The sequence below is a fragment of the Morchella importuna genome (genome assembly GCF_003444635.1).
Source record: "Morchella importuna strain M04M26 chromosome Unknown Morimp01GS013, whole genome shotgun sequence".
Taxonomy (NCBI): domain Eukaryota; kingdom Fungi; phylum Ascomycota; class Pezizomycetes; order Pezizales; family Morchellaceae; genus Morchella; species Morchella importuna.
Window position 1 is genome coordinate 788,925 of NW_025763410.1, and position 19,422 is coordinate 808,346.

Here is a 19,422-nt window from a genome sequence, read left to right on the forward strand (position 1 = left end):
ACTGGTCCCTGTCGCTTACCACCAATACCTCCACCTGTTCCAGGAATCCGAGGCCCAAGCGCTCCCCACCCACCGGTACATCGATCACGAAATCCCGCTGATGGAAGGCAAGCAACCACCCTTTGGCCCCCTGTACGGCATGTCCTCGGAGGAATTAAAAACCCTGCGGGAATACCTGGACGACCAGCTAGCCTGAGGGTACATCCGTTCATCTTCGTCCCCTGCAGGAGCTCCCGTCCTGTTCATCAAAAAGAAGGATGGATCCTTAAGGCTATGTGTGGATTACGGCGCCCTCAACGCAGTCACCATCAAGAACCGCTACCCACTGCCGTTGATCAACGACACCTTGGACCGATTAAAAGACGCCAAGATATACACCAAGTTGGACCTCCGCCAGGGCTACAACCAAATCCGAATCAAGGAAGGGGAAGAATGGAAAACAGCCTTCCGAACCCGGTACGGGCTGTTCGAATACCTGGTCATGCCATTCGGACTCACCAACGCCCCCGCTACCTTCCAAGCCTTCATGAACGATACCCTCCGAACCCACTTGGACGACTTCTGCACGGCGTACCTCGATGATATCCTGATCTACTCCAACACGCCGGAAGAACACCAGCAGCATGTCCGCATTGTCCTGGACAAACTACAAGCCGCGGGCCTCCACTGCAAGCCAGAGAAGTGTGAGTTCCACGTGGATCGTACCGAGTACCTGGGGTACATCATATCCGGCGAAGGGGTCACCATGGCAACCGACAAAACAAAGGCGATCCAGGAGTGGAAGACACCCACCTCGGTCCACGACGTACAGGTCTTTTTGGGGTTCGCCAACTTCTACCGAAGATTCATCCGCGATTACTCCAAGGTAGTATCCCCCATGACGAATCTGTTGAAGAAGGACGCCCCGTTCATATGGACAACCGCAGCGGAACACGCTTTCGCCCAACTAAAGGAAGCTTTCACCACCGCCCCGGTACTAAGGCACTATGACCCCGAACGAGCGTGCATAGTGGAAACCGATGCCTCTGACTTTGTCGCGGCAGCTGTACTCTCCCAGAAGGACGACCAGGGAATCCTACACCCTGTGGCGTTCTACTCCCACAAGATGACGCCAGCCGAGTGCAACTACGACATTTATGACAAAGAATTGCTAGCGATCGTACGCGCGTTTGAAGAATGGCGAAAGTACTTGGAACCCAACAACCAAGAAACCACGGTGTACTGCGATCATAAGAACCTGGAGCACTTCATGTCCACAAAAATCCTTAACCGTCGTCAAGCCCGCTGGTCCTTAACGCTGTCCTCCTTCAACTTTGTAGTCACCTACCGCCCGGGTACGAAGAATGGGAAACCTGATGCCCTCACACGTCGATCTGGAGATCTCCCTAAGGAAGGGGATGAAAGATTGACCCAGCAGCACCAGGTTGTACTAAAACCAAAGAACCTTCGTCTGACGGCCGTACTACAGACCCCCACACCCTCCAAAGTGGCACCATCCCGCCAAAGGGAACTAGAGACCGCACTGGCCAAGGACCCTCTATCCAAACAACTCATGAAGGATATCGCGGCCAAGAAGAAACACTCCCGCTTCTTACCCATAGGTGAATGCACGGTTAAGGAAGGATTACTGTACTATCAGGGCCTACTATACATCCCTGACGACGCCGCTATCAAGTTGGAGATCCTCCACACCCACCATGATGCACCTTCGGCCGGACACCCATGACGGGCACGCACGCTGGAACTACTGTCCCGGAACTTCTACTGGCCCCAAATGCGGAAGTACGTTGCCCGTTATGTGGACCACTGCGATACCTGCTCCCGAATTAAGCCGGCCCGACACACCCCGTATGGTCTCCTCAAACCATTGGCTCCCCCAGTCAAACCTTGGTCTTCGTTATCCATGGACCATGTTACAGGCCTACCCGAGTCCCACGGATCTAACGCCATCTTAGTAGTGGTCGACCGGCTCACCAAAATGGCCCACTACATCCCCACGAGAGACACCGCCGACGCCCCGGAACTGGCCCGACTATTCCTACAATACATCTGGAAAGCACACGGACTGCCGAAAGACATAGTATCAGACAGGGGCACAACCTTTACCTCGCAGTTTTGGAAGTCACTCTGCGGCCAATTGGACATCAAACCCCGATTCAGCACAGCCTTCCACCCACAAACAGACGGACAGACCGAAAGGGTAAACGCCATTATGGAGCAATACTTACGGGGCTACGTCAACTACCAACAGGATAACTGGGCAGAGTATCTTCCCCTGGCAGAATTCGCGCATAACAATGCCTCTACGGAACCGTTGGGAGTCAGCCCGTTCTTTGCCAACTATGGGTATAATCCCCAACTAGACGTCCTCCCTGCTGAAGAAACGCGCAAGGTCACACCGAAGGAGGTACTGGAATTTGCGAACTCAATCTCCACCTTACAGGCTGCCCTGCGATCAGAGATCCTGTATGCACAAGCCGCCGCCGCCGATAGTGCAAACGCCGCCTGACTTCCAGAGCCCCGACTCGAAGTAGGAGATATGGTATGGCTATCGAGAAAACACATACGCACCACTAGGCCATCGGACAAACTGGATCACAAACGGCTAGGGAAGTTCAAAATACTCGAACGCTTCGGATCACAGGCCTACCGCTTGGAACTCCCCGCCTCGATGAAGTCCCACCCCGTATTCCACGTTTCGTTGCTAGAACCTGCTCGGACCCAACCTTTGCCAGGCCATATACAACCACCACCGCCTCCGGTAATCGTTGAAGGGGAGGAGGAGTTCGAAGTACAGGAAGTACTGGACTCCCGAATACGGCATCGGCAATTACAATACCTAGTCAAATGGACCGGCTACGAACAGCCCACCTGGGAACCGGCTCGGAATCTCGATGAGGAATTAGTGGCACTGCAACGCTTCCGCTCCCTATATCCCCACAAGCCCGCGGCAATCCTTAAGAGGACCTTGCGTAGGAAAGTATAGTTTGTTACGGTTTCTTTCGCAAATGAAACCGCTCTATGTTACGTTCCCTGGTGTTTCGCCTACAACCATTTGCTAACTTGCTATGTACTTACTTTTACCCCGCCTCCCGCCTACCTACTCGCAGGAGCTCGCTCTTCGAGAGGAGGGGCTAAACTGTTACGAACCACTACCGCAACACGGGGGAAGCATGAGTCATCGGAAAGTGCCGGAAGTTTCTGCGAAGGATTAGTAATCGGGTTGTTCTCTTTCTTATATATATAGGGGTGCTGGCCCCCTTACTGTCTACTTCTTTCCTTACGCAACATCTTGTATTTTACTTTGAGTTATTACTTTGGGGGATTTACTTCGCTTCAATACACTTCGTTACTCTCAATCTACGTTACGTCCGCTGCCCATCATGCTCTTCGCATCCGCCGTTATGTTCCTCGTCGTCGCCCTCGTGGCCCTCTGCTCGCCTACCCCGCTGTTCCCCTCGGCCCCCTCGCCGACCGCTGTCTCCTCCGTCCTAGTACGGACCATTGTCCCTGCCCTCGCGCACACCGTTGACTCCACCCTCGTCCTCATGCGAGCCTATTCTCTCCTTCCCAGGAGCCCCCTAGTGTCCTTCGACCCCATTGCCAAGCCTTCGCACACGGTTCCTTACAACTACCCAATCTCTTCCACCACCTCTCGCGTGTATCTGACATAGGAAATACAAACAAAAACACTAGTAAATAATCTTTTATCCTATTGCTCGTTTCTAGCAGCTCTCAGCGTTCTCAATCCATACCGTAGTTCTCTTCTCTCATTCTCCGTATCTTCATCCTCTACATTTCTTTCATATCTCCACCTTGTGAAATGCTTCCATATTTTTTTAGCTGCTTCGTGACCGTTGGCCTTCCAAAGAAGCTTGCTGATCGTATTATACTCTTTGTGGTAGGTTGCTCATGTTTCGGCTGTCGCATCACACTCGGTGAGTATGTGGTCTACTAGTATGCTTTGTTCGCCTTTGCCGTATTCAAATCCGGTGCTTTGGATTTTTCATATTCTTTTTAGATATTTGTTGATAGCTATATGTCCTATTCTGAGGCGACTATTAGCAATACAGACTCTGTTGATCCAGTCTGTATCGTCGAATTTGATTATGTTCCATTGCGAAGGTTTATGCATCATCTTTTCTTTGTTCGCTCTTGCTGTAACAGGGACAGTCTTTTCTATATATCGCTAGAATACAATAGAATAGGTGCAGCTGTGCAAGATAGAAATCAGGTGCAGATTATTCAAAGCTACTATTGCTAGAACTCAACAATCTTTAAGGGCTTTGCCACCGAGTAAAATACTTGATATCTTCCGAAGACTGGAGAAATCGGATATTAGAGTGGGAAGGATCCTGAGTACTTATACTCCAAAGAATTTCATTCCCTGCTTCCAGTTCCTCACTGAGTTCCGGTGACGACTTCCTAGGAAGGGAAGCAATACCAGTGCTACCCCACTTTTTTCTAAGCGTTAGCGGGTGTTTCTGGTTCCGAGGGCAACTACCTTTAGTGAAAGCCTTTGTAACACCTGCAGCTTTGATTGTCGCACAACCGGGGCCTGCATTAATGAGCTACCGCTCAGGTGTAAGCTTAATCGTTGCTGTGGAGCTGTTCATTTACTATTGTAGTCTTCCCAGAGGTAGTCCCTGCCATTTAGCGGCGGACTTACAATACTCAGAGAATATAGAGGATCGCCGAGTACTTAGAGCTTCATTCTGGCTGGCCTTCTAATGATTGGCGAGGCATAAATTCGTCAGCCATTCCTTACATGAATAGATCCTCTTCCTATAGCTCAGAATGTAGTTACTCTGACAGCTGGTAGTTAACCACACTGCCGGCAATTGCATGTCACTAGGCAACTGGCTTCTAACAATAACTCTCAGAATGTAGCTGGACCAAGTGTGTACTCATACACCAGACAGTTGAAATGGCTCCATTACAATACTCCACTTACGTCACACCAATCAGAGAGTGATCCTCTACTCAGAAGCAATCGGTACCTCCTGTAACGGACAACGTTCAGGATACCAATATGTATGTAGAGAAATATCAGGTGGAGAAGCCTTTTAGCGATCTCATTAGTTAAGAAGTCCAGCGACAGCGGGCCCCATGGTGCAGCAAATGAGCTGTAGACTCGAGAAATTCAGTATGCATGCACGAGATATTCTCCTAATCAGGGAACTCGCCTGGAAGTAACAAGAGTACACCAACAAGATCGTACAGGACTTCCATCCCAAGTTCGCAAGAGACAGGGAGGAGCAAGCCAACCAACTCAACCAGGTCATAGCACAGCTATGAGCAGAATCCACCACCACTACCAACAACTTTGGGCAATTTCTCAGCCAGATCATAGAAGCTACCAACGAACAACAGGAGAGGCAAGAACAATAGACTCAGTACATAAATCCGCTAACAAACTTCATTCGGTAGCTCCCGAAAGACGACCCAGTTCAGCTGACTGTGGAAGTCACAGGGGCCCTGGAAAGCATGGAACAGGAAACGTATGCCTCGATAGTGGATCAGTTGACAGGTACGAAGAGGACTCTCGAAGAAATCATTGAGCAAATGAGGATAGCAGCCAGCAAGACGGCAGCAAATCATGAAGCCTCAAGAGTAGAAGGAGGCATAATACTTGCTCAAGCTTTAAAAAATCCCTCTGCCAGCGATAACCCTGGTGAAGACCTGGAAGAATCAGGGAGCCAACCACCAGTAACTCCTCAGTCTGCGAAGAATGCAGGAAGCCAACAGAGAAGACAAGGAGAAAAGGGAGGTAATGGCAATAATGGCAATAGAGGAAATCGCATATGACCTCCAAAACCACCCCCATCAAACTCATACAACTCTTTTGACTCAGAAGATGACTACCATTCATGAAGGGAACAACAGAGCAGAAGGAAAGAATGAAGGCGCTATGAGCGGTAGTGAGATATAGACCTCGCGCACATACTTCATACCACCTTGAGAGAGATGCTCAAGCAGACAAAAATCTCCTGCTCCGAAAAGGCCGAAGAACATTTAGGACACTGTATCGACCAAATGGAAGTCTTAATTGAACTCCAAAGGAAGGTTCAGTGGTGTAACGGCAATATTACCAGTTGGCTAAAATGATAGGTCGGATCGTGAAGAGAAGGTATTGCGCAGTGGAGCTAGGATTTGTAATGGGTTTTCTTTTGTGTTCTTTCGGTTTCCGTTATGCGAGGTATGAGTCATCAACAGGCTAGGGGTTGGATATTTAAAGGGGTGTTGTCTCATACCTTTTCATGTTTTCCTTCCTTTCCTCTTCTCTTCACGCAACTTCCTGTACCTACTCCCGCAACACCAAAACTTTCGAACAACAATAACTTTTGGCCTGCATTCCCGATAAAACTTTTACACGAACACGATCCTGTATGTCAATAGACCGCGTAATCTATTGGTATCTTATCGCACATCTGTTCGTACGCGAAGTTATTCACGCTCTAGTACCTGAGTTGTGAACCTTTTAACCCTCAGCCTCGCTTAAGCCTCGCGACCGCAGCGAAATCAACAACCTGGCCTCACCAAACCCACCCAACCCACCAAACATCGCGGGCAGGAAGAGAACCTTATCAGAAGTCTTCCCAAACCCAAGCCGAACTGGAACATCAGTCATGTCCCAACAAGCTTCTCTGAGCTACTGGTTTGCAGGAGCCCCCCCCCCCAGGAACCCCAGCCCCCCCACGCTTCCCCGACACTCAATCCACTCAATCCACTCAACAAACACAGTCTACCACGATCGAACAGACCCAACTCAGCGGCGAACCTTTCTCTATCTTCGCTGAATACACCCAATACAATGAACCATACGCACCAAAATACGACTACATCCACCCTAGCATCGTTCCCGAAGAAACCCACGCCAGAATGGCCTTGAACTATATCTCTTGAGTAGTTAGAAACACCCTCACCGTAGCACTCGAACCCCTCAACCAAACGACCGAACAAATCAACAGGGACCTAAAAGCCACCATTGAAGTCCTATCCACCCAAAACGATTCCCTCAAGCATACCGTCCACGCCCTGGCCAAACAAATGTTTGAAATGACAAAGAACCAGGACAAAACATCGGAAAAACTCCACCGCCTCCAACAACAGCTCACCAACCTCTCTGTCAACAGGCCCAGCAATCAAGCAATCACTGAAGGAAGAACTGGTGCAATTGCCGCTGTCGCTGCTGCCACCATCACCGCCCCTACCACACCCGCCAACCCAAACCATGCCCAACAGCCAAAAGGGAAAGCCAAGGAAACACTGGCTCTACCAGCACCAAAATCCTATGCGTCCGCCGTGGCAGGAAACACAAATTCCGAATTCACGACTGTCACGAACAAGAGGAAAAACAAACCCAAAGCAGACCCCCTGTTCAAACCTGAAATCACCAAACTGAACCGGGAAATTGTAATCGAAACAAACAAAGAACTTACAGCCACCCCATCGGACATCAGAGCCAAGATAAATGCAAAAATTCAGGACCCCGACTGCCAACTTATCGCCGCCCGGAAAACAAACAAGAACAACATCATCATGGAATCAAAGTTCACAACCCCAGCAACAAAAGTCCTTGAATACAAAAAAGAAATCGAAACCGCCCTAAACGAAGTAAAAGTATCCTATGTCGACATCCGAATTAACTCCAGATGGTCAAAGTTCATCCTCCACGGAATCCCCACCTCCATAGGAGAGGCTTTCAATGCAGGACAACTACTAGCCTCGGAAATCAGAAACAACTACGGAAACACCTTCGAACTGGCACAAATCCCGAGATGGCTATCAAAACCGGAAGCCCGAATCGGAAAGTCACACTCCTCCATGATCATCGCCCTCCCTGGACAATTCACCAAAGAAAACCTCGGCCCCCGATACTTTACCCTCTTTGACAGGAACTGCAAAATCGACAGTTACCTCCCAGCAAACCCAGAAACCCAGTGTGCCAAGTGCCTTGAATACGGCCATAGTCAGGAACGTGTTACGAACCACTACCGCAACACGGAGGAAGCATGAGTCATCGGAAAGTGCCGGAAGTTTCTGCGAAGGATTAGTAATCGGGTTGTTTCTCTTTCTTATATATATAGGGGTTCTCGCCCCCTCACTGTCTACTTCTTTCCTTATGCAACATCTTGTATTTAACTTTGAGTTATTACTTTGGGGGAATTTATTTCGCTCCAATACACTTCTTTACTCTCAGTCCCCGTTACGTCTGCTGTCCATCATGCTCTTCCCCTCCGCTGTTATGTGCCTCGTCGTCGCCCTCGTGGCCCTCTGCTCGCTTACCCCGCCGTTCCCCTCGGCCCCCTCGCCGACCGTTGTCTTCTCCGTCCTCGTGCAGACCCTTGTCCCTGCCTTCGGGCACACCGCAGACCCCACCCTCGTACTCGTGCGAGCCTACTTCCTCCTTCCCAGGAGCCCATTAGTGTCCCTCGACCCCCTCGCCAAGCCGCCGCACACGGTTCCTTACAGAACGCTGCTCCAACAGCCGAAGATGCGGACACTGTGCCGAGGAACACCAAACCAAAGACCACCCATGTACACAATGCGCCGGAGGTCTCAGATGCTCACACACACCCATCCGATGCTATCACTGCAAGGCCCCCCACAAAGCAACAGACGCCAACTGCCCAGAACGAACCAAAGTCCGAATCACAAACAGACTCGGACCAGACACAAACCCAAGTCCGCTACCAATTCCCGTAGTCATCCCGGCCCAAGACCCCCCACAAGAAGATGCAGCCATGGATAACACCCAATGAGTCACATCAAAAGAACCACGGCTATCGCACAGCAACTGAACTGTGCGAAAAACGAGCTCACAACAAAGTCAGTAGTGGAGGAAGCAGAACAGGACCACAACATACTTTTTCTTTTGTTACAGGAACCATGGAACAATAAGGACTGTAACGGGGGCAGCCTATCTATGTATCGCTAGAATCCAATAGAATAGATGCGGCCGTGCAAGATAGAAATCAGGTGCAGATTTATTCAAAGATACTATCGCTAGAACTCAATAATCTTTAAGGGCTCTGCTACCGATAAAATGGTCTGCTCGAAGATGAGGATCAGGTCAGTTGGGCGGGAATGATCCTGAGTACTTATACTCCAAAGGATTCTATTCTCTGCTCCTACTTCCTTACTAAGTTCCGGTGCTGCCTCCTAGCGGAAGGGAAGCAATACCATCGCTACCCCGCTTCTCTCTAAGCGTCAGCGAGTGCTTCCGGTTCCGAAGGCAACCACCCTTAGTCAAAGCCTTTGTAACACCTGCAGCCCTGGTTGCCACACAACCGGGGGCCTGCATGAATGAGCTGCCGCTCAGGTGTAAGCTTAGTCATTGCTGTAGAGCTTTCGCTTATTGTAGACTTTCCCAGGCATAGTCCTTGCCACTACCGGCGGACTTATCATGCTCGGAGGATGTAGAGGATCGCCGAGCACTCAGAGCTTCACTCTGGCTGGCCTTCTAATCGTCGGCGAGGTATTTGACTCGTCAGTCATTACTCCCATGAATAGATCCTCTTCCTAGCGCTCAGAATGTAGTTACTCTGACAGCTGGTAGCTAACCACACTGCCGGTACTTGCATGTCACTGTGCAACTGGCTTCTAACAATAACTCTCAGCATGTAACCGGGCCCTGTGTGTACTCATACACCAGACAGTTGGAATGGCTCCGTTACACTACTCCCCTCTTCAGGATCTTGGTCTCCGAGATCTATAATCTGTATCTATTTATCTATGCATTACTATATGACAAGGAAACTCCTTTGGTGTGTAAGGGGGCGAAAATCTTAAAGGGACTGCTACTGGCCTAGAGCCCTCTTATCTCTGGGCTTCTTAGGGTACCTCATATGGAAATCCCGGAGGGCTTCTTCAGCACTCTTTCTGAGATGTTCCCATGGTTCCCATGTAGCGTCCTCATTCTCATATCCTTCCCACAGCACCAGGTATTCCACCCTTCTCCTCTTCTTATTGACTCGGCTATCGGCTACTTCCCGGACGATCCAGTTCTGTTCTCCTGCAATTTCCTCAGGTTCCGGTGGGGGAACTCTTCTCTCAGGATCTATTGGCGCTCTATAGGGTTCTAGGAGAGAGACATGGAAGACAGGGTGGATTCCCATTTGCGGGGGAAGAGAGAGCTTGTAGGCACGGGTACCAATAGCTTCTAAGACCTTGAAGGGTCCCATCTTCTTCTGATCCAATTTTCCCAATGGCCGCTTTGTTTGCACATTGCGCCGGTCTAGCATAACTTCGTCTCCAGACTTGATTTCAGGCGGTGCCAGGGCATGTGCATCATACCACCGGGCCATCCTTAGTCTAGCCTTTCCCAAGCTTGCATTCATAGCCTGCCAGATAGATTCCCATTGAGAGACCATGACCTCGCTTGCTGGGTTGTTCCATTCAACACCTTCCTTTGGGGCCGGCCAGTTGGTTCTGGGTTCATATCCATAGTTGGCATAGAAAGCCGATACTTTGGTAGACTCAGAGACCGCCGAGTTGTATGCATACTCTGCCAAAGGCAAGAGGTCTGCCCAGTCATCCTGTTGATATGAACAATAACTCCGCAAGTAGTGTTCCAGGGTCTGGTTAACTCTTTCTGTCTGGCCGTCCGTTTGGGGATGGAAAGAAGTGGACATTTTCAGCTTCACATTGAGGAGGCTCATGAGAGATTGCCAAAAGTGAGAGATGAACCTGCTATCTCTGTCCGAGACTATGTCATCAGGCAAACCATGGAGTCTCCAGACTTCCTTCAAGAACAACTTAGCCAAATCTTCCGTTTTATTGAGTGTAGGAAGTGGGATGTAATGTGCCATCTTTGAGAAGCGGTCCACTATTACCCAGATCTTAGTAAACCCATTTGACTCCGGTAATCCCACAATAAAGTCCATAGAGATGGAAGTCCATGGCCGATAAGGTATCTCCAGTGGTTGGAGCATACCGAACTTCTTATGTCTCGAGGTTTTATTCCTCTGGCAGCTATCACAGCTCCGGACATATTCCTCAACATCTTTATCCATGTTGGGCCAGAAGAAGTTGTTTTTCACCCGCTCTAATGTCTTGAACTGGCCGAAATGGCCCGCCACTTTAGAGTCATGGGTATCGGTCAGGATATCCATCTGGAGCTTCTTGTCTTTAGGAATGTACCATCGATTCTTGTAGAAGATGAGGCCGTCCTTGACAGACAAGTTCTGGTCCAAGTTTGGTTTCCTTTCAACCAGGGAGCGGTGCAGTTCCTGCCAGATTCCATCCTCTTTAGCTGCCATACATAGGCGCTCTAAGAACGTGTTCTGCAATTGATTCACCCTGACAGCCGCTAGCTTAACAGGATCCAAAACCAATTGACCTGGCCTAAAAAACATCTGTGGCTCCGGCCGCAAGGTTTCACTCCCCTCTTCAGGGCGGTGATCCCAACGCCTTGATAGCACATCAGGTTTGCCATTCCTTTCTCCCGGTCTGTAGACAACTTTGAAATTGTAGCCTGCTAGGTCCTCAGACCATCTAGCTTGCCGCCTAGTGAGAACCTTGGTAGAGTTGAAGTACTCTAAATTCTTGTGGTCTGTGAAAACCGTGATCTCCTGCTCGCAACTCTTGAGCATATGCTCCCATTCCCGGAAAGATGCTACAATAGCTCCCATTTCCTTATCATGAATGTCATAGTTGATCTCAGCCGGGGAGAACTTCTTAGAATAGAAAGCTACCGGGTGTAGTTTCCCATCTTCCCCATACTGAGAGAGCACCGCTCCTTTGGCAAAGTCACTGGCATCAGTTTCGACCACAGTTCTTCTGCTAGGGTCAAAATGGAGAAGGATTGGAGCGCTTGTGAATAGCCTCTTGAGTTCCTCAAATGCTTGTTCACAGGCTGCGGTCCAATACCATTTCTTGTCATTTTGCAAGAGGTCGGTCAATGGTTTGCAAACTTTACTGAAGCCTTCGATAAAGCGGCGATAGAAGTTTGCAAATCCCAGGAAACCTTGTACTCCCTTAATATTTCGGGGAACCGGCCATTCCTGAACCGCCTCTACCTTGTCCTCTGACATAGATACTCCCCTTTCCGAGATGTGGTAGCCAAGATATTCTACTTCTCGGACATGGAAGGATGTCTTGCTGATGGAGGCACACAGTTTTGCTTCTCTGAGCTTCTGTAGAACCTTCTCAACCAGCCTTTCATGCTCTTCCTCAGTCTCTGAGTAGATGAGGATGTCGTCGATATAGACAACCACTCCTTCATCCAGTAGTTCCTTTAGCACATCATTGATCATTGCCTGGAAGGCGGAAGGGGCGTTGCATAGACCGAATGGCATCACATTGTACTGATACAGTCCATAGCGGGTTCTGAAAGCGGTTTTCCACTCATGACCTTCTGCTATCCTGATCAAGTTGAAGCCATTCTTCAGGTCTATCTTTGTGAAGATCTTGGCTTTGAACAACCTATCCCTGAGCTCACTCATGATAGGCAGCGGATACTTGTCCTTGACAGTGACCTTGTTCAACCCTCTGTAATCAACACAAATTCGCCATGTCCCATCCTTCTTAGGTATGAACAATATGGGCGCCGCTGCTGGGCTGCTAGATCTAGAGATCTTTCCTAAAGACAACTCTTTGTCCAGGTACTCTCGGAGGGCTTTCAGCTCTGGAGCGGAACATGGGTATAGTGGGCCAAATGGGGGAGCGGTACCAGGCAAGAGGTTGATCTTCAGATCATTTCGGGAGTGTGGAGGCAGCTCCTGTATCTTCTCTTGACTGAATACGTCGGCCCATTCCCTATAGCGGAGAGGTATCCTTTCAGAGATATCTCCTCCATCCTCATCATGCCATACTGAAGCGGCCAGTTGATACACTACATCTTCTTCTTCCATCAGTTGGTATGAGGAGATGAGTTCAAACTTGATCGCTGCTGGGAGACAGTTCTGCTTGCAGTAGTCACTTCGCCAGCTTATGGTATTGAGTTCCCAATTGATATCCGGGTTGTGCTTCCTTGCCCATGCAATTGGCAGGTAACCTGATATTCCTTCTTCCAAAGTAGCCACTTCCCATCGGAGTGTCTCCTTATGATCTCCCATGTTCATGTGGACTGGGTGAGTGTAATACTCTCCTCCGCCCATCATGACATCTCCTTGAGCATCATACATTGTCAGAGGTTGATCTCGCCGCACTAAGGGAACCCCATGCTTCCTGACAAAACTCTGGTTGAGAATTGCTCCTGTACAACCGGTGTCAAAGAGGAATGTCCCTTGGGCGTCTTCAACTTTGTTCTTGACCGTCCATGACAGTCCTGCTTTCAGTATTGGCCTCTTGCCATGTACTGGTAAGGATGGAAGCTTCTGTTCCATTCTTCTTCGCTTCTGTGCGGGTTCTGGCTTGATTCTCTTTGTCTTTTCTCCATTGCTAATAGCTGCGGGCACTACTAAGATCAAAAGATCCTTTGGTTCTATTCCCAAGCAATAATATAGCAAGTGTATTGTGTGGAAGTCTGGTAGCGGGCTGGAAGTGTCTTGTAGCAAATGTAACTTTGGCAGAGCACTTACAGACCAGCTGTTTCGGGTCATAAACCCATCCTCAGAGTGCTTGGAAACAATCAAATAGGCGAAAAACACAATAATTTATTCAAGAGAAACAAAGAAATCAAGACCCAAAAAGAAAAACTAGTAAACATAGACTCTAAACAGACACATTTCTACCAGATGATTTCATTGTCCGAGTCTTGCTCAGGCTGAAAGACGAAATCTCCTGTAACCTCTGGGAGTACAACAAGTGGTTCCTCTGCTACAACAGCAGCCACTTTAGCTTTCTTCTGAGGATTGGGCTTGCCATTTCCTCGTTTCCGCTTTTGTACCCTCACTGCTGCCACTCGGACTACAGTAGGTTCCCTGGACCAACAATCGGTCCATTTGTGTCTGGACTTGCCGCACTATTGCACAAGTCAGTCTATGCACTCTACCAATAGAGAGTACCGGAAGGTCATACCTTCAAGCATACTTCTGCTTTCCTTCTTTCTTCTAGGATATCCCCTGGGATACCCTTCAGTTCCACCGCTTTATCTTTGGAACTTGCTTCCTTCTGAGGTTTTGAGGAGCTTGCGGCTTCTCCCTTCCTCTTGGGGTGCCGTTCCCTTTCAGCAGGAGGTTCCTTCTTGGTCCTGGCGGGTGCTTTCTCAGCTACTACCGTCTGGTACCTCTCATGGGTGTGTCCTAGCTCTCTTAGAGCAGCTATCCGCTCCATCAAGGACTTTGGCTTGGGGGTAAAGAGAGCCCAACTCATGCCTAGGTCCGGAAGGAGGGAACTAAGGATCTTATCATCCACTAACTGACCCTCATAGCCAGTCTTCCACATCAGCTGAATAATACTATTCAGGAAGGAGTCTATTCCTCCCTTAGCTGTGTGGGTAAGGGTGTTCCATTGGGCTACAGCATCATCCCTAGAGATGGCTTCGCCAAAGGCTGCTCTGAGAGCATCCACAAAGGAATCCCAGCGCTTCCATCTCTCGTCCAACACCACAGGCATCCCAGCTATCCGGTTGGCAGAAGCTTGGTCAATGGAGTTGTGATAGGCTTCATACCATTTGACCGGAGCATCTCCTTCCATCAGGTTGCCAGCATAACGGATCCTGACCTCTTCAGAGGTAAAGGACTGGCTTTCAATGGAGAAGACGTTCTCGCATTGCCGGATGAAGGTCCCCACATTATCTGCTTTGCCATTGAACTTGGCCGGAGGGGGTGCCTTGGGTTCTCGGGCCCTAGAGGCAGCGGAGGGATGTGAGGGGGCCGGAGGTCTCATGAACTGTGCCATGGAGGCCAGGAGTTCTTTCTGTTGCCTCTCCAACTTCTTCCTGAGGTATCTCCGCCATCCTCTTCTATCACCATCCTCAGGCTCCGAGTCTGAACTATCTGAGTCCCCTCCTGGGTTGGGAGCGCCGCCAACCGGGGGGACTATTCCATCTCCTCCACCATTACCCGCTGGTTCTGGGTTCTGGTTTTCTCCACCAGGGTTTCCTTCTGGCTGGTGGTTCCTCCTAGGCGACTCCGGGGGTGGTGAGCCTCTGTGGGATTCCGGGGATAACCCCTGGCGGACCCAGGCTGGAGGGAGCCCAGAGGGACCACTCCTAACCGGAGTCTGGGAGTAGTAGTCATCGTCTCCAATGGTTTGTCGGGGGGGCCTAGCTAGGCCACCTGCCAGCGGGCTTGCTGGAGCTCTTTGAGGAGGGAGAGGTTAGCCTCCAATAGCCGATGGCATCATCAGGGGAAGAGTTCTCTGCCTGCTGGACCTGACCGGAAACGCTGCAAAGGGGTTCACCCTTTGGTGGAAGGTTCTCAGGGCCGCCCTGGAGGACGCCCTGGAGTTCTGTGGAGGGGCGGGGTTGGGGACAGGTGCTGGCGTGGGCATTCTGGCAATGGAGAGCCTTCCTTCATTGATGGCTCTCTGAATATCCTCCAGGAAGTTTGGGGGCATCGCCGGGTTTGTCCATTCAATGTCCTCCATCTCATCCGCTCCTAAGTCATCTCTCTGAGCATAACTTTGGAGTTGTGCTTGGACTGAGGAGACTTGTTCTTGCATATAGCCGAAGGCATTCCGGAGCAGGACCGCCTCAGCTTCTTGTCTTTCTTGCACCAAGGCTAGCGCATTGCCGGCCTTGATGACTTCCTGTTGCAGGCTGTGCTTCAGGTAGCGCTGCAATTCCGCAAAGAAGTCCTGTAGGGTGACTTCGTCGGTATCTTGCCAGGTGGGCTCACATCCGGGGATGTAGGACTGGAGCGCCGTCCTGGGCTTGTGGATCAACTGTGTCTGTCCCTCTTGGAATTCTAAAGCTGCCGGTTGCCATTCAATCTGAAGAGGCGCTTGGGGAGCCGGGAGGGCGGACATGTTGTAAGAGGAAAGAATAATCTGAAGGTGATTTGAGCACTAAAGATTATCTGTAACGGGGGCAGCCTATCTATGTATCGCTAGAATCCAATAGAATAGATGCGGCCGTGCAAGATAGAAATCAGGTGCAGATTTATTCAAAGATACTATCGCTAGAACTCAATAATCTTTAAGGGCTCTGCTACCGATAAAATGGTCTGCTCGAAGATGAGGATCAGGTCAGTTGGGCGGGAATGATCCTGAGTACTTATACTCCAAAGGATTCTATTCTCTGCTCCTACTTCCTTACTAAGTTCCGGTGCTGCCTCCTAGCGGAAGGGAAGCAATACCATCGCTACCCCGCTTCTCTCTAAGCGTCAGCGAGTGCTTCCGGTTCCGAAGGCAACCACCCTTAGTCAAAGCCTTTGTAACACCTGCAGCCCTGGTTGCCACACAACCGGGGGCCTGCATGAATGAGCTGCCGCTCAGGTGTAAGCTTAGTCATTGCTGTAGAGCTTTCGCTTATTGTAGACTTTCCCAGGCATAGTCCTTGCCACTACCGGCGGACTTATCATGCTCGGAGGATGTAGAGGATCGCCGAGCACTCAGAGCTTCACTCTGGCTGGCCTTCTAATCGTCGGCGAGGTATTTGACTCGTCAGTCATTACTCCCATGAATAGATCCTCTTCCTAGCGCTCAGAATGTAGTTACTCTGACAGCTGGTAGCTAACCACACTGCCGGTACTTGCATGTCACTGTGCAACTGGCTTCTAACAATAACTCTCAGCATGTAACCGGGCCCTGTGTGTACTCATACACCAGACAGTTGGAATGGCTCCGTTACAAGGACAGCCACCCACCGGAATCCCCCCTTTTCTATCTATTCACAGCCAGCAACAAGGGCACCAAAGCCGCCACATACATCAGAAAACACGCCAACCTAAAACCAAAACACCATTACACGCACAACAACTTCATCGTCTCCGTCACGGTGGATATCCAGAACCAAAAGACACAAATCTTCAACATATACTCACCAGGGCGAAGCGGACCCTTCGCAGAAATCTCCCGCCAGATAATCACCATCCAAAACTGCCTCGTCATGGGAGACTTCAATAGCCACCATCAACTCTGGTATGGACACAGATCCCACGACTATACTAACACAAACAGAGCAGACAAATCTGGATCCAAGAAGCTCAAAAGATGGATCGATCGACAAAAGCTATCCCTGCTCAACGAACCGGGCGAATTTACACACTTCCCCAGAAACAACAACAGACCAACCATCATCGACCTGACCCTGATCAAAGGACCTATCGTGGACCATGACGTCCGCTGGAACATCGACCGCCATGGGGCAGGCTCCGATCACGGGAAAAACATAGTACAATTACGGATAGAAAAACCCCCCCACATACCGAGAAGACTATGGCACCGAACGAATTGGGAAAAACTGGAAGAAAACATCTCAGGCCTCCAATTCCCCCCCGAGGCGTGGGAATCCCAGAATCATACAAAGCAATGAGTCGACTTCATACTTGAACATATAGATAACCTAACAGACCAAGTCACCCCATGGAGCCAAGGACACATCAAATCCAAAAAATGGTGGACCCCGGAGCTGAAGAAGCTCAAAACAACTCTCAACATAGCGGAAAGAAAAGCCAGGAAAACCCAAAAAGATGAGGACATAGAAACACTCAGGAAAACGAGCAGGAAATGGACATCACTGATCCGCAAAGCCAAAGCAGAGCAAACGGAGAAGGAACTCGCAGAGGCCAAAGGAAGCACCATATGGAAACTAGTCAATGCAGGAAGAAGGAGGGACGTTACAATCCCAACCATACAAGGTGAAGAAACGTTTGCGGGGAAGTGCCAAGCTCTAAGAGCTCAACTCTTCCCCACAAATTGGACGTCCCCAAACAACCCCCCACTCCAGATCAGACCCCCATCCTTTGATCTTAGTGATATTTTCCAGGAAGTTACACCAGAAGAAATCATATCCGCAATCAAATCATGTCCAACACACTCGGCCACCGGCCCCGACGGCATCCCTTACCCATTCATCCAGGCCACGATCAAAGCAAAAATCCAACTATTTCAAGACATGTTCTCAGCCATGCTCCGCCACGGAGTCCAACCAGACCGATGGAAAGTGGCAAAATGCGTACCAATCCCAAAACCAGGAAAACCCGACTACTCATCGGCCAAAGCCTACCGACCAATTTCCTTATTGTAATGCTTCAGCAAGGTACTGGAAAAAATAGTGGCAACAAGACTATGCACAGCCGGATCCATCTTGGAGACACTTACCAAGGACCAATCCGGAGGCAGACCAACAATCTCAGCGATCGATGTCCTACTCCGCACCCTCACACCCATTCAACAAAACCTCCTAATCAAACGAATCACAGGAACTACCCCAGACAGACCGGCCCTCCTCACAAATGATATACAAGGAGCTTTCAACTGCGTGGACCACCTCTTACTCGCAGAAATCATGACCCAACAGAAATTCCCGGCCTACCTAACCAACTGGTGCAAGGAATTCAACACCAACCGAACTCTCCAATTCCAGTTCAATCATGAACTGGAAACCCCACAACCATACAACTCAGGACTGCCCCAAGGATCCCCCTTATCCCCAGTCCTATTTATGATATACGCAGGAGTCATAACAGACCCCAGCAACTCCAACAAAGAACTCAACACTACCTACATCGATGATGACGCGCTCGTTCAAATCGCAAAGATATCCCTCTATGCCACCAAAAGGCTAAACGAAAGAATGACTGAAAGGGTAAAAAAGGCAACACCCCTCAACATCAAATATGAATCACAAAAATCCGATCTCATCTTCTTCAAACCCACAACATCGAAACTCCCCACACCAAAACACCCAGTCATAATCGCAAATGAAGAAATCTACCCCAAAGACAGGCTCAAATATGTTGGAATATGGCTAGACTCAAATCTCTCCTTCCAACCACACATCGAAGAAACCATTGCCAAAGGCCTCCGAGTACTAGGGCAAATCAGGAATATAGCACACCTCCCTGGATCAACAGTGAAAACCATACACCATCTTGTCGTCCAAGGCCTCCTCCCTACAATCCTATGGGGATCAGAAGCATGGTGGACAGGAGCAGACCACGCCCTAAGATCACTCCACCCACTATACAACCAAGCAGCCAGGATCATAACCGGCCTCCCACAATGGACAAAAACTACAAAACTACTCAAAGAAGCAGCACTCCCACCACTGGAACAACTCCTCACTCACAAGACACGAAAATATGGTACACGGATCCTTTGCTATCCGGCTGACCACCCCCTCAACGAAGAACTCATCCAACTCCTCCCCAGTAAGATAAAGAACACCAAAGGCACGGGACTCCACCGAGTTGCAACACTTATGCTTCCCTTCCAGGAACCAGGAAACCGCAGGGAAAGATGGATACAAAATGACCTCATCACCAAGCGCATGTTGGAGGAATGGAACTCCATCCCAATCACCAACTACCACGAACCAGGAGCCCTTAAAGTCAACCCCAAACGAGCAAAACTCCCAATCTCCAAGGC

At 49.7% G+C, this 19,422-nt stretch overlaps 1 protein-coding gene across 1 annotated transcript; it reads left to right on the plus strand.

Moving 5' to 3' along the window:
- Positions 1 to 1,774: 1,774 nt before the first annotated feature.
- On the plus strand, positions 1,775 to 2,509 carry LAJ45_05120 (uncharacterized protein; the record flags this gene model as incomplete). The annotated part of the gene is made up of 1 exon (XM_046114693.1): positions 1,775 to 2,509. The coding sequence occupies one exon, from the start codon at positions 1,775 to 1,777 to the stop codon at positions 2,507 to 2,509; it is 735 nt and encodes a 244-aa protein (XP_045972242.1).
- Positions 2,510 to 19,422: the final 16,913 nt, after the last annotated feature.